This window comes from Cibotium barometz, chromosome 4 (assembly GCF_041138505.1).
Source record: "Cibotium barometz isolate CiBa-2024 chromosome 4, ASM4113850v1, whole genome shotgun sequence".
Lineage (NCBI taxonomy): Eukaryota > Viridiplantae > Streptophyta > Polypodiopsida > Cyatheales > Cibotiaceae > Cibotium > Cibotium barometz.
The window spans coordinates 457,973-470,775 of NC_141049.1; the positions used below are offsets into that span (position 1 = coordinate 457,973).

Consider the following 12,803-nt stretch of genomic DNA (forward strand, 5'->3'; position numbering starts at 1 on the left):
AGAAAAACATAGGGTCGTGATATACCCCCCTCTTGAAAAATAGCAAGCGTCCTCGATTGCACTCAATGGCACAGTAAGGCATCTTATGAGCAAAGACTCCCCATATGACAAAAGCAGTGGCCCTCAAGTGTATCTGGGTGATGAAAAAAATAAAATCATCCTGCACAATAAGGCCACACCATCACGTGAAAGTGACCAAACAACTCTTGCTTGTTCCTTTAGAACTTGTAGCAAAAGTCTAAAACCAAGTGGAAACCTGTGTTAGCCAAAAACAAAGCCATGCATCATTCTACATATGACACACATATGCATGACACATATATGCATTCACAAACAATATGCTCCTCAAAATGCTCTACCTACTCTAAAGTAACAGTCTAAGCTCGCAAGCCTTACGCCCATGGGCATCCCGTAGGACCCACTACTGGTGGTACAACATGAGCATATGAAAGCACTCAATGCATCCAAACAATACATCCACTAAGTACTTCCCACATATGTCTCATGGCCATCCCGCAGGAGTCACACCCAGCGGTGCATCCATGAACATAATAAAGTACTTGATGTATCATACCAACATACATGCATCACATGACACAATCCAGAGTATTACCCAATGTATTCTCAATGGTACCAGGATCCAATGGCACCGGAATAAAATAATACCTCAAAAAGTGTATGCATACATGCACAAATAGAGTTCGATCCATATATCCATGAACCAAACTAACTCTAGGACTGCTCGCAAGACTTACGCCCTTCATAGAGTCTCGAAGTGTTAGCTCAAGTTGCCGCAGACTTTGAGCTCAACCAAACCATGCCATTGCAAAGGAGACCAACTCCACAAATAGCATCATCCCAATATCCAATTGACCAACACCCTGGTCAAGAACAGCCAGAACCATATGACAAAGATCAACATGCCAATCTTCCTCAGTCATACCTGAGTTCCAAAGGCAAAAACCATCACTGTTACCCAATCAGGCAATGCTCCAGACCTATGCTCTACTGAACTTGAATGAGCCCTCACAAGAGCCGGCTCCAATTCAAAGGCATCAAGCTGCAATACCTAAGGTGAATTTGCTAGGTCACCCTCCTCCATCCAGTTCGCATCTATCGGTGAATAGTTCTTGAACTTCACAAGATAGCGAGGGGAAACTTTACCTCGTACCTTTCTTTCCTTGTGTGCCAGTATCTGCTCGGGAATAAGAACCTCATCAAGTTCCTCTGCTTCCGACTGAGCCTTATGTGATACATCCTCAGGCACCCAAAACGTGCTTGCACTCCAGTCTCCACCCAAGTGGTAAGCAGAAGTCCCCAATGAAGCATAGTAGATCACCACTGCTAAACATAGAAAGAAGCTGGCTGCCGAACCCATGAAGTCTCTGTGAAGATACCACCGGTGACAAAGCGTCGAAAGCCATAGCCTTCAACCCATCTTTTGCACCATAACAGTTCAACTGCTTCTTGTTCCTGGCCGACTACTTCTTGTCCTTGGTGTCTTTTCTCCTGAGCTTCATCTTCAGCTTTTGCTCTTCACCTCATACAGGCAAAGACACACAGTCTTGTACTGCCTCCTGCACTTCCTTTTCACTTTCCACATGTTGAAGCTTTTGATGTGACTCTCATGAGACAACCACGAGCTCACCCCCTTAGGAAAGTTGGTGATTGTCCCAGCCAAAGCAACCATGGACTCGCCTACTTGAAAAAGTTGACGATGTCCCGGCAACGGAACCTTGTAAACTGGCCTAGGTCTTCAAACAAAACCAAAGGGCGGTGCAAAAACAAACTTGCACACAAAACACTTCAACACCTTTGAGGACCAAGAAAAGGAAAACAAACAGGGGGAGCTAGAGTGCTCCTGCAAACAGTACACGGACACCGACTGGCCCCAAAACGCAGTGGCGCCCCTTGCGGTATTTCTTTAATTGATTATAAGAGAGCTTTGATTACAAAGCTTGCAAAGACCCTACATCATGGCTTCTTGTCCACCCGGCATCCACAAACAAGTCGAGCCATTGTTCACATCAAAAGACTCTTTCACATGAGTCTTGTATACAGAAGCTTTCTTCCATGATCAGGGTTGCCACAACCATCCATACCCTCTCACCCTATGAACAACATCACACCCTGACACATCCAGTGCTCCTGCATCACAACAAAGACTCCAAACTATTTTCCAAAAGAGAACTCGCATCACGGCAGAGCATACCATACAGTCGACACACCTGTACCAACCCTCTTTGCCTTCCAAGGGTACTATCCATCTCAGTCATGGATTCCCGAACCCCTCTCCAATCAGCAGCAAGGCTGTACCAAACATGTGTCCATTCTTGTACCTTCTGCCTGCATGTGAGAGCTCTCCTGGAGAACCATAAACATGTTTCCTCTGAGAAACCTACGACTTGTTTCCACATGAAACCTTTAGGCCTGTTTCCCTTTGAAACCTTTGTACTGTTTCCATACAGAACCATTCAACAATAGTACCAACAACGGCATACATCTACGGCATACATCTAGTTACCTGTTCCCTCATGAAACATCTGGAAACTTAGAGATGCCCATAACTGTAGGTCCCTCTGTTCCTTTCCAGCAGGAAGAAAACAATATGCTCCATGAGCATGTAGCCATGTGAGCTTGCATCACTCCCATGCCAAGGAACACATTCAAGTGACCTGTACTTGCAGCCGGAAACCCAAGCACATAGCTGAATTTGCTGCCTAGCCTTGTACTCCCTCCTACAGTCCACGCTTCTATGTCCAGCACTGTTTGTATGAACAACAGTCCAGCTGACAATCAGCTTCTTGCGAAAAGCAAAGGAGAGAGAAGAAGAAGATCCTGTAGGTTCCTGAATATTCAGCCACACAGCAGCCAACTTGTCCTCCAAGAGCTAAAGAGAGAGAAAGGAGGCCCATGTCTCTGTTCTGTAGCACAGCACAGCAGCCAGCCCTTTAATCTCCAAAAAGCATGCCTAAGGAGCTATTCAGCTGCGCCTGTTAGCTTCTGTAGCATAGCCCGCGTGTAGTCCTTCCAAAAAGCATGATATGACCAGCAGCGTAGACTCCCTGTAGCTGTTTTTCCAGGCCCAAGATTAGCGCTGCCCGCCTGGTACCTATATCGAAAAGGACTACAAACTGTCGGCCCTGGGCAGAGCCATAAGCTCGGATGAGGCTCATTTGAGCAGCATCGCTCTCACCCTCTTGCTTAGCATCAAATACTACGGATGGCATAGGATGCATAGAAGGTAAAAGTTGAACTGCATTTGAGGTAGTAGGTGGGGCTGGAGGAGCTGGGGAGGCTGTGGCAACTGTGGCAGAAGGAGCTTTGGTGGCTTGTGCCGCTTGCCATTTGTGGCAATCCTTCTTACCATGCCCTATAATATGATAGAAAAAACATCTATTTTCTAACTGGTACTTCCTTTGCTCCTTTGGAGGAAGATAACCTCCAGTTATGCTTGCTTTAGCCTTTTCATCAAGGGTTTTCTCGGGTTCTTTATCTTTCTTGCCCTCTGAATTGGAGCTTTTACTGCCGTCCTTTTTAGCATCTTTAGAAGAAGCGTTACCTTTCCCTGTCTGTGTAGCTGATTGCTGCTGCTGGGGTTTGGTACTGGATGGAGATGACTGCTTGGGCTTGCCCTTGTCAGCTTCATTTCTTCATTCTGAGCGAGAGTCAGAGCCGTGTCATATGTACTTGGTTCAAAGTTACGAATTGTGAACCGAATGTAGTCCAATCCACGAATGAATTGCTCCATCTTAGCCTGCTCAGATAACCCTAACTGCTGTGCTAAAGTAATAACCTTACCAGAAAACTGAAGCACTAGGGATCCGTTCTGTCTGAGTCCATAGAACTCGTCTTTCAGACCGGTCATGTACTGGGGCGGGAGAAATTGGTCTTCAGGTCATGGACAAAGATGTCCCAGTCTCAAAGGCTGTGACACCTGTGGCCTGGTCTGTATGAATACTAGACCAATGCTGCCACCAAGTGACTGCCTCACTAGTGAGATGGGGAGCCGCTAAGGGCTGGATGAGACTAGTCTAGTGCTGAAGGCAAGGGAACTCCTAGGGCTGAGGAGGAAAGCTCTTAGCACACTGAAGACTGAATGAGAAACTAAGCCCTATGCAAGCCTATTTATACTAACTAGACGCTGGTCAAGTTGGCTGGTCATTTATTTAATAAAGTTTATATTTATAAACGACAATAAATGCTAAATAAATACCAGAAAATATGGATAAAATACCAGATAAATCCTAGTAAATTCCCTAAGGCTTTTGGGATGTTCTAAATGATGCACAGGCATATGAATGCATATTATGCAGGATGCAGAGTGCCTTCTGATGCAAACCCTAAGGCTTCTACTGACTCTACATGCATGAATGATTCTCTCCAAGTGGGTTAAATGACAATAAATGCTAAATAAATACCAGAAAATATGGATAAAATACCAGATAAATCCTAGTAAATTCCCTAAGGCTTTTGGGATGTTCTAAATGATGCACAGGCATATGAATGCATATTATGCAGGATGCAGAGTGCTTTCTGATGCAAACCCTAAGGCTTCTACTGACTCTACATGCATGAATGATTCTCTCCAAGTGGGTTAAGGGACTTGACTGACTGACTGACCCGCTAAGGCTGAGGAATGACCTACGTAGCTCGTGCTTGACTTATCTGGACTGAGGATGTACAATGGGGTCACGGCGTACGACAAATATCATCCTATTGGGTTCTAATACTGTACAACTGTTGCACTGCTGATGATGAACCAGTTTGTCACCATGCACTGAGTGCAGAGTGCATGTTACACAACTTCTTCAACGAGCTTCAAAGGATGGGTTGGTCAATGGTTTACTGACCATCGAGGCTCTAGCTTCCGTCTGTTCCTCTTGCTTACAAGGGAAGCAACACCGCTTTCTGAAGGAGGCGACACACATATCTTTGACATCACTTGCTCTTGTTTATGCAGACTTGTGTGGTCCGATGAGTACCACGTCTTTCAGTAAGGCGTTATACATGCATGATGGTGAATGACTTCTCCTGATTTACTTGGGTTTTCTTCTTGAAGACCAAGGATGAGGTCTTTAAGCACTTTTGTGATTGGAAGACTCAGGTGGAGAAAGTGACCAGTTCTTCGGTCAAGGCTTTGAGGACTCACAGAGGGGATGAGTTTACATTCCAAGAGTTTCAATAGTATTGCAATGATAAGGGCATTCAGAGACAACTAACCACAACATACTCTCCATCACAGAATGGAGTTGCAGAGAGGAAGAATTGGAATATCGTGGAGATGTCCCGTGCTATTCTTGAGCACTCCTCTTTACCTCGATGTTTCTGGGCTAAGGTGGCTTCTACTGCTGTCTATATTCAGAACAGGTCTCCTAGAGTTGCCCTTCCAGATAAAACTCCATATGAGGCTTTCCATGGCGAGAAGCCCTCCGTTGTTCATTTGCGGGTATTTGGTTGTTCGGCGTATGTGCATGTGAGCAAGGAGCATTGCTCTAAGTTGGACTTGAACTTTGAAGTCTTAGCGTATTACTTTTCTTGGATATGGTTATGTGTCCAAAGCATATCGCCTTTATGATTGGCAGGATGGCAAAGTTGTTGTGAGCAGAGATGTGGTATTCGACAAGATTCCTTCATCTTCAAAGGGGGATGGTGAGCTTCTTCTTCCTCCTCCGCCTCCTTCTTTGCCTCCTCCTCCTCCTCCCCTTGTTCATGTTTCACCTCTAGCACGGACTTCCCCTGTGGATTCTCACTCGGATGATGATGATGATTCTGCTCCTCCTCTAGAGAGCTCGAATAGACCGGTGCCTGGATGGTATCATCAGGCAGTTTGTGCTTCTGGGTTGAGAGAGCTTTGTTCTGCTCCTCCGCCTGGTACTCTCAGACGATCTTCCAGAGTTACAGGGTAACAAATTCATGAGGGCAATTTCTTTGTTAACTATGCTCTTATGTCCTCTATCATTCATGGTCCTGATCCCACTTCTGTGGACTCTCTCTTTCACATGAGGCCTGGCATCGTGCTATGCAGGGAGAGCTGGATTCTATAGAATGGAATGACACTTGGATTTTGGTGCCTGGGCCATAGCAACATAAGGTGGTTGGTCTGCGATGATCTTCAAAATGAAGTATAAAGCTGATGGTAGCTTGTACAAGCACAAGGCGAGGTTGGTTGCCAAGGGCTATTCTCAGTGCCCTGGGGTCGACTTCGATGAGACCTTCGCTCCGACGGCTTGGATGACTACCATTCGCACCGTTCTTGCTCTTGTAGGACATCATAGATGATTCCAAATGGACGTGAAGTTGGTTTTCCTGAATGGAGAGCTAAAAAAGGAAGTGTATGTTGATCAACCACCGAGTTTTGAGATTCTAGGAAGAGAGGACCAAGTGTATCGGCTGAAGAAAGCCCTGTACGGTCTGAAGCAGGCTCCGCGGGCTTGGTACTAGTGGATTGATGAGTTCTTTCAGAAGCTTGGCCTGCATCACTATCATGGAGATTTGAACCTTTATATCCTCGTTGAGAGGGGCTTAGTTGATCAACCACCGAGTTTTGAGATTCCAGGAAGAGAGGACCAAGTGTACCGGCTGAAGAAAGCCCTGTACGGTCTGAAGCAGGCTCCGTGGGCTTGGTACTAGTGGATTGATGAGTTCTTTCAGAAGCTTGGTCTGCAGCACTATCATGGAGATTTGAACCTTTATATCCTCGTTGAGAGGGGGTTAGTTGTTATCGTTGTGGTCTATGTTGATGACCTCATTTTTATAGGTTCTTATTTTGTGAGGATCCAGTTAGTCATGGATGCTTTGGACTTGGCCTTCTGCATTACCTTCTTGGCTTTGAGATTTGGTAGACCCTTCGGGAATTTTCATTTCTTAGCAGAAGTACACACGGAAGATTCTTGACAGGTTTCAGACGACTGGGTGTAGACTAGTATCTTCTCCTATGGATACTAGTGAGAAGCTTTCTCTTTTTGATGCTTCTCCAGGGATTGATTTGGGACAGTATCGCGTTCTTGTTGGATGTTTGGTATGGTTGACCTATCCCCGATTGGACATTTGTTTCACAGTTAGCTTATTGAGTTCTTTCACCTCCAAGTCCCGTTAGCGGCATTGGTGGTGTTCTATCAGGGTGCTTTGGTACTTGAGTGGTACTTTGGATTTCAGCATCTTTTATGGCCAGGGGTGCACTCTTCTTGGATGGACTAATTTAGATTGAGTTGGAGATCGGGATACTCGGCGTTCGACCATTGATTGTGTTTTCTCACTTGGGCCGAGAGCCATTTCATAGAGTATAAAAAGCAGCCTACCGTGGCACTTTCCTCTACAGAGGTAGAGTATCGAGTAGCTTGCTATGCTCCATGTGAGGTGACTTGGTTGCGCATATTATTGGGAGAACTTGGCTTTCCTCCTACTGGATGTACTCTTCTTTGGTGTGACAATCAGAGTTGCATCGCCATTGCCAAGAACCCTGTGTTTCATGCTCGTAGGAAACACATTGAGATCCAATATCACTATGTACGTGAACTGGTTCTTGCGGGAGATTTGGGTTTGGAGTATTGTCCTTCAGTAGAGAATGCAATAGATTTGTTCACCAATCTGGTGTCTCAAGCTTCCTTGGCTCCTCATCTTCGGCTTCTTGGAGTTTATTCAGCATCCAGTGCTGAGAGGGGGTGTTAGCATTTCATTCATGTATGCTGCCCATATTTAGCCCATATTTGTTCCTTTTTTATGGCCCTTGATTGTGGGCTGGCCACCCCTATTTTTCTGGATTTTTTCCAGGTCAGGTCCCTGATGACAAGTCGGCCAGCCCCATACCTATATATATAGGTGGGCTGGCCTCTCCCATCTACATGTTCATCAGTTGTGTTGTCTGGTTCATGTGTTGACACCCTTGCTCCCTTTTGTATCCTTCACTTATGAGCCTACAAGGTCTCTTGCTTGGGATTGTATTCATTGCTGTATATTCAGCCTTTTGGCTCCATATCCATAGTTGCAATGAAACGCGTTTCATTCCATCTGAATGAAACGAAACGTTTCATAAACGTTTCATTGGAATGAAATGCGTTTTTTTCATGTAGCGTAGGAAAACCTACGATTTTCAACGTTTTTTTAATCCAGAGAGCACATTTTTTGAAAAAACGTCTGCAGGCGACCGGGAAATAGATTGGAGGAGCTCTTGCCTTGCACAAATCAGCTCCTACCAGCTCCTCCCGCACTTCCGAGGTTCCGTGCCCGCCATCTCTCAGGTTGGTTGTGCTGATTTGTGCCTTTTTTCTTCGATTTTGTAAAAAACAAACAGATTTGAAATTTGGGGGTTCTCATGCCAGGGTGCCAATCTAGCCCTGCTTTTGTCAAGATGCCTCGCACTAAGGATTCCATGTGGGCCCATGTCACTCCCGTATCTAAATATGGTGTTCCGCATAGGGACATTTGCGTTAATCAACAGCTTGACGTATGATTGTGCGTTAATCTTCATTTAGTTAAGCACCCATGTGACATTATGTGAGTGGTCAGCCCACCACATGTCAAGTACATGTTTGGGCACACAAGGGGAACCCTTGTCGTATTGCATGTTGGCCACATAAGGGGGGTGCTTGGTAAGATGCTGCTCTATAGCATGGTAGCTATAACTTTTCAGCACATGGGAAACCCACTACCAGCCATAAGAAGCCTATTCTCCATGGTTCTTGCCAGGGTTAGTGGAGCGCTTCATGAATTTGGCATTCCAACACCTCCTTCAAGCTACGTCTGTATATCAACCCTTATTTGTTACTGCTGTACAGAAATCATAATATGAGGTCTTTAAAAACCCTGATTTTGCAGTTGTTTGTACAGAAACCCGAGCTATATGATTGGCAGACAAGTGGTTGAGTCCCCACAGATAGCATCAGCCATGATAACGGGCATGACAAGCAGACTGTGACATGAAATTCGATTGCACTTGCCAAAGGGTCAGAGTTGATGGAGAAGCCATGCTGCCACCAAGCCAGGTATGCTGTCGCTTTGCGCAAGACAATGGGGCTCCATTGTGGATCACTATCTGGGAATGGTGCCGAGTTGAACTCAATCTTGAGGTATCAGTGACCAAGAAACAGAGCATGGTGCATTGCTAATTGCCGAGGATGGTGGCTTGTATGTGGTCTCGACTCTCTAGGTTGGTCATGGGTGGGGATTGCTCCCATAATTCTTGCAAATGAGGGTGAGGGTCTCCAAGGAGGGGACTGAGGCAGGGAGTGGAGGCCCACTTTGGAAAAATGGCAATTGAGTCGGGGGGCTGAAGGGTGCCAGCTTCTCATCCTATGTGCAAAACATGCAATTAGGTGGTAATATCAAGAGATTTTATACATATTTTGTCTGTTTTAGTGGATCTTCTGTGTTTGGTGTTCAGGGTAAGTGTGAACTGCACTGCTGTGTGCATCACTTGAGCCCTACATATACTTCCACTTTTCACTTTGTGATTTGCAGTGTTGCATTGGTTGAATCAAACTGATGCCAAAAGAATGGCTACACAGATGCTCATAAGCTTGAGAGAAGGTATTAAGTTGAGTGTTTTTTGATGCCATGCAGTGTTCCAGCTCATCAAAACAGCACAGGGTGCGCATGGAGTAAGGCATCATGACTATACACGATACCGGTAAGGTCTTTTGTTGTAAAACATCCTTTTTTGAAATGCCTGTGTAGGATGCTGGCTGTTCTATGAAAAATAGGGTGTTTGGATCGCAGGAGGTATTGTACTGCCCGGCTGAGACGGCTCTACAAGTCTCTCAAGTTCACCCATGGTCGTGGCAAATACATAAAAAGGCCAATTGTGGTGGCAAATGCCACAGATGTGAGGTAATTATATTGTTTTAAGAAGCAAAAAATCCTGCACCTGAGTTATCTCTATGACTTCTCAAGAGCCAAATCATCTCACGTTTGTGTGTTATCGTTATGCCATTTTCAGGTTCTTGCACATCATTCTTTACCTGGCAGAAAGAGCTTGGAGTTATGCCATGGCCATTAAGCAGATAACGAATGGGCCGAACTCATGCCGACGCTTTCATCTAGTCGGGAGATTGTCAAAGGCAGTCAAGTGGGCTGAATTGTTTTCCTATGCTTGTGCAGAGAAAGCTGATCCAAAAACCTCACTCGAGGCTACGGTAAACCCTAAATACGTTTTTTTTTTTGACAAAGCGTGGATTGTGCTGTCTTGAAAAACTTCTTATTTGTGACTTCTATATGCTTTGCTTGAATTGCAAATGGTAGCAGGCCTATGCAGCATACATGAAGGGATCCTATTTGGTGGAGCGAGAGCAACATTGGGACACAGCTTTAAAAAACTTCACAAGTGCAAGGTTGGATTTCTAACATTACGACATTTGCACTGGTACCTTGATGTTTTTGAAGGCAAAAACTACTGGTTTTAGTGCTTCACGGTGTGCCTTTCCCTTTGTTCTCTTTGTGGGTTTAAGGGCTATTTATGAGAAGCTTGGAAAGTATGGAACAGTGGAAAATCAAGTTCTTTGCCGGCAGAGAGTAGACGATGAACTTGAGCCGAATATTCGCTACTGCTTGTATAAAATGGGCCATTCAGACATGGATGGATCTGAGTTATTGAATCTGAGCACACAGGAAGGTCCTGCACTGGACCTTTTGCAGGCAAAGTTGGAGGTAAAGGATGCTTGTGTCAGCCATATTGGGGCTACCGTGTAGTTACAGATTTAGATTTTGCTTTGAAAACATCACTTCTTTTGTTATAAAGCACCTAGTACATATTCTTATATGATTTTTTGATCACATTTATATAGGCTGTCATGGCTGAAGCACGGTCTCAGCAAGCAGTTAGTATGACGGAGTTGAACTGGCTTGGCCACAAATTTTCAATCAACAATGCAAAGATTCGTGCCTGCATAGTGAAAGGTAAAGGACGTGTATAGCATCTAACCCTTCGTTGTCCTGCCGTTTGTGGAGGCAGGCCATATTGTTATTCCGAAGTGTGTGAGGGAAAATTTTATTTTCATGAAAAAAGCTTATTTAGTCCAGTGCAAAAAACGAAAGTTCTTTTTTGTAATATGTTTTTCTCCCTTTATTTCTTCTTTTTACACTACTCTCCCATCATTCCCCCTATTCATGTCTTTGCTACTCATAAAATAATGTATACATACTAATTATGTGATCTAGATGATAAAGTTACATTTACTCATATACATTTTAATGTTTAGGTATTCTCCTTTGCTGTAAGTATTTTATTTAAAACAAAAGTTCGTGCTTTCATATGTACACATATTTTTGACCATATATGTTAAGTATATGGTACATCAATACTATATTAAATACACTTATGCAATGACCAAGAAAATGTTAGTAAGTTACACTATATATATGATATTGTTGTATTATTGTAATTGGCATTTTCTTCTTTGTGATATATCAATATTATTTAGTTTATATAAATAGGTAATGCTCCAATAAAAACTGTAATATCCAATACAATTCTGATGCAATATTCTTTTTAAAATTAAACATTATATTATATTACTCATCCCATAACAAAAAAAAACCCACGGCATGCCTATGGTGAACCCTTCACTTATAAATATTCTTACATTTATCTTGATTTATGATACAAGGCAAATCCGTGTGTTTGGACATGAAAACAGGACAACAACTGGAGAAAGAATTAAGTGCTTCGACCACCTCCTTGTCTTCAGATAAAAAACTGAGTGTTTTTGACAAGATTTTTGGAGCATATCAGGATGCAAGGCGACACATTCGTGAAGACCTGGTGCCCTCTTTAAACTGAAAGGTGACCGATGTATTTATGGTGTCTTAAGTTCACCTTTGACAGATTCCAATTGTTACAGGTAGCTGCTGGAACTGCAGAGGATGTGAAAGATAACTTAAATGGCCTTGATAAGGCTGTGAGTTGTATAATACTTCAGCGGACTATGGATCGCAATGAGCTTCTCATTACCATTTCTAAGAATCGCCTTAGTAGACAGCAACAACACCATTCAAAAGAAGAAAAGAACGATAAATCAATCAAGCCACATGAGCTAGTTCGCTTGTATGATCTACTTATCCAAGTACTTTTCAGACCCTTGGAGCAATTTTGTTTCCCCCTCCCCGTCACCCCACGATTTGACCTTGAAGTGCATGCCAAAGATACTAGGCCGAAGGTCTTAAGTTTTTAATGCAGGGAGTTGATTGAATAAAACACAGAAGAAGTCTGACTTTTACATATAAATATATATCTTGTTGATATGTAGAATTTGACAGATCTATCTGATCTTGCAACATCTGGAAGGGAACAAAATAGTGATGAAGCCACATTTGCAATGGAGTTAGCTGCCAAAAAGCTTGCTTTTCAAGCCCAAAGGTCTTCTATAACTCAATCTGTCTCTTTTCATGCAGGAAATTTTACTGTAAAACTTCTATCCATTTATTAATGTCTACTAAAGACTCAAAATGTGAGATCCTCCCATAGACCAACCCTAATACATAGGCCCAAACAAGATTAGTACAAACCAAATAGAAGGGGTGCAGGCAAGCGCACCTCCCAACCGTAGGCCAACCGTAGGTTCACGATGACTGCGAACCGCCCCTGAGCTAGGGGGTTGAAAACCTTGTCCTCGTCCTCTCATCTACCTTAAAAGCTTTTCTCAAACCTTTCACTTTCAGGCCCGTAACCCGTCACCTTTTTGCCATTGTTTTTCTCCAAGTTTTTACACACGCTATATGGAGTCAGTGGGCAATAACCCCGTGAAGTCATCCGATAGTAACTTTGTGGAGTCGGTCAAGAGAGATGACTTTGAGCAGGTCAAGCCACT

The 12,803-nt window shown here is 43.9% G+C and overlaps 1 protein-coding gene across 20 annotated transcripts in view; it reads left to right on the forward strand.

Annotated features, from left to right (window-relative positions):
- Positions 1-12,803, forward strand: part of LOC147638780 (uncharacterized) — a 67,934-nt gene that overhangs the window by 18,797 nt on the left and 36,334 nt on the right. For 10 of the 20 annotated variants that reach the window (XR_015263694.1, XR_015263685.1, XM_086784209.1 and 7 more), the window contains 9 exons: positions 9,562-9,628; positions 9,718-9,828; positions 9,938-10,133; positions 10,240-10,328; positions 10,446-10,644; positions 10,782-10,893; positions 11,634-11,758; positions 11,838-12,059; positions 12,243-12,352. Coding sequence is in view for 18 of the 20 variants with exons in the window: in XM_086784209.1 (XP_086640335.1) it covers positions 9,562-9,628; positions 9,718-9,828; positions 9,938-10,133; positions 10,240-10,328; positions 10,446-10,644; positions 10,782-10,893; positions 11,634-11,758; positions 11,838-12,059; positions 12,243-12,352 (1,231 nt within the window). In the remaining 2 variants the exon portion in view is untranslated. Of the gene's footprint in view, positions 1-8,142; positions 8,241-8,413; positions 8,985-9,148; positions 9,315-9,561; positions 9,629-9,717; positions 9,829-9,937; positions 10,134-10,239; positions 10,329-10,445; positions 10,645-10,781; positions 10,894-11,633; positions 11,759-11,837; positions 12,060-12,242; positions 12,353-12,803 lie in introns of those variants that run through there. The other 10 variants (XM_086784254.1, XM_086784247.1, XM_086784268.1 and 7 more) reach the window with 9 other exon arrangements.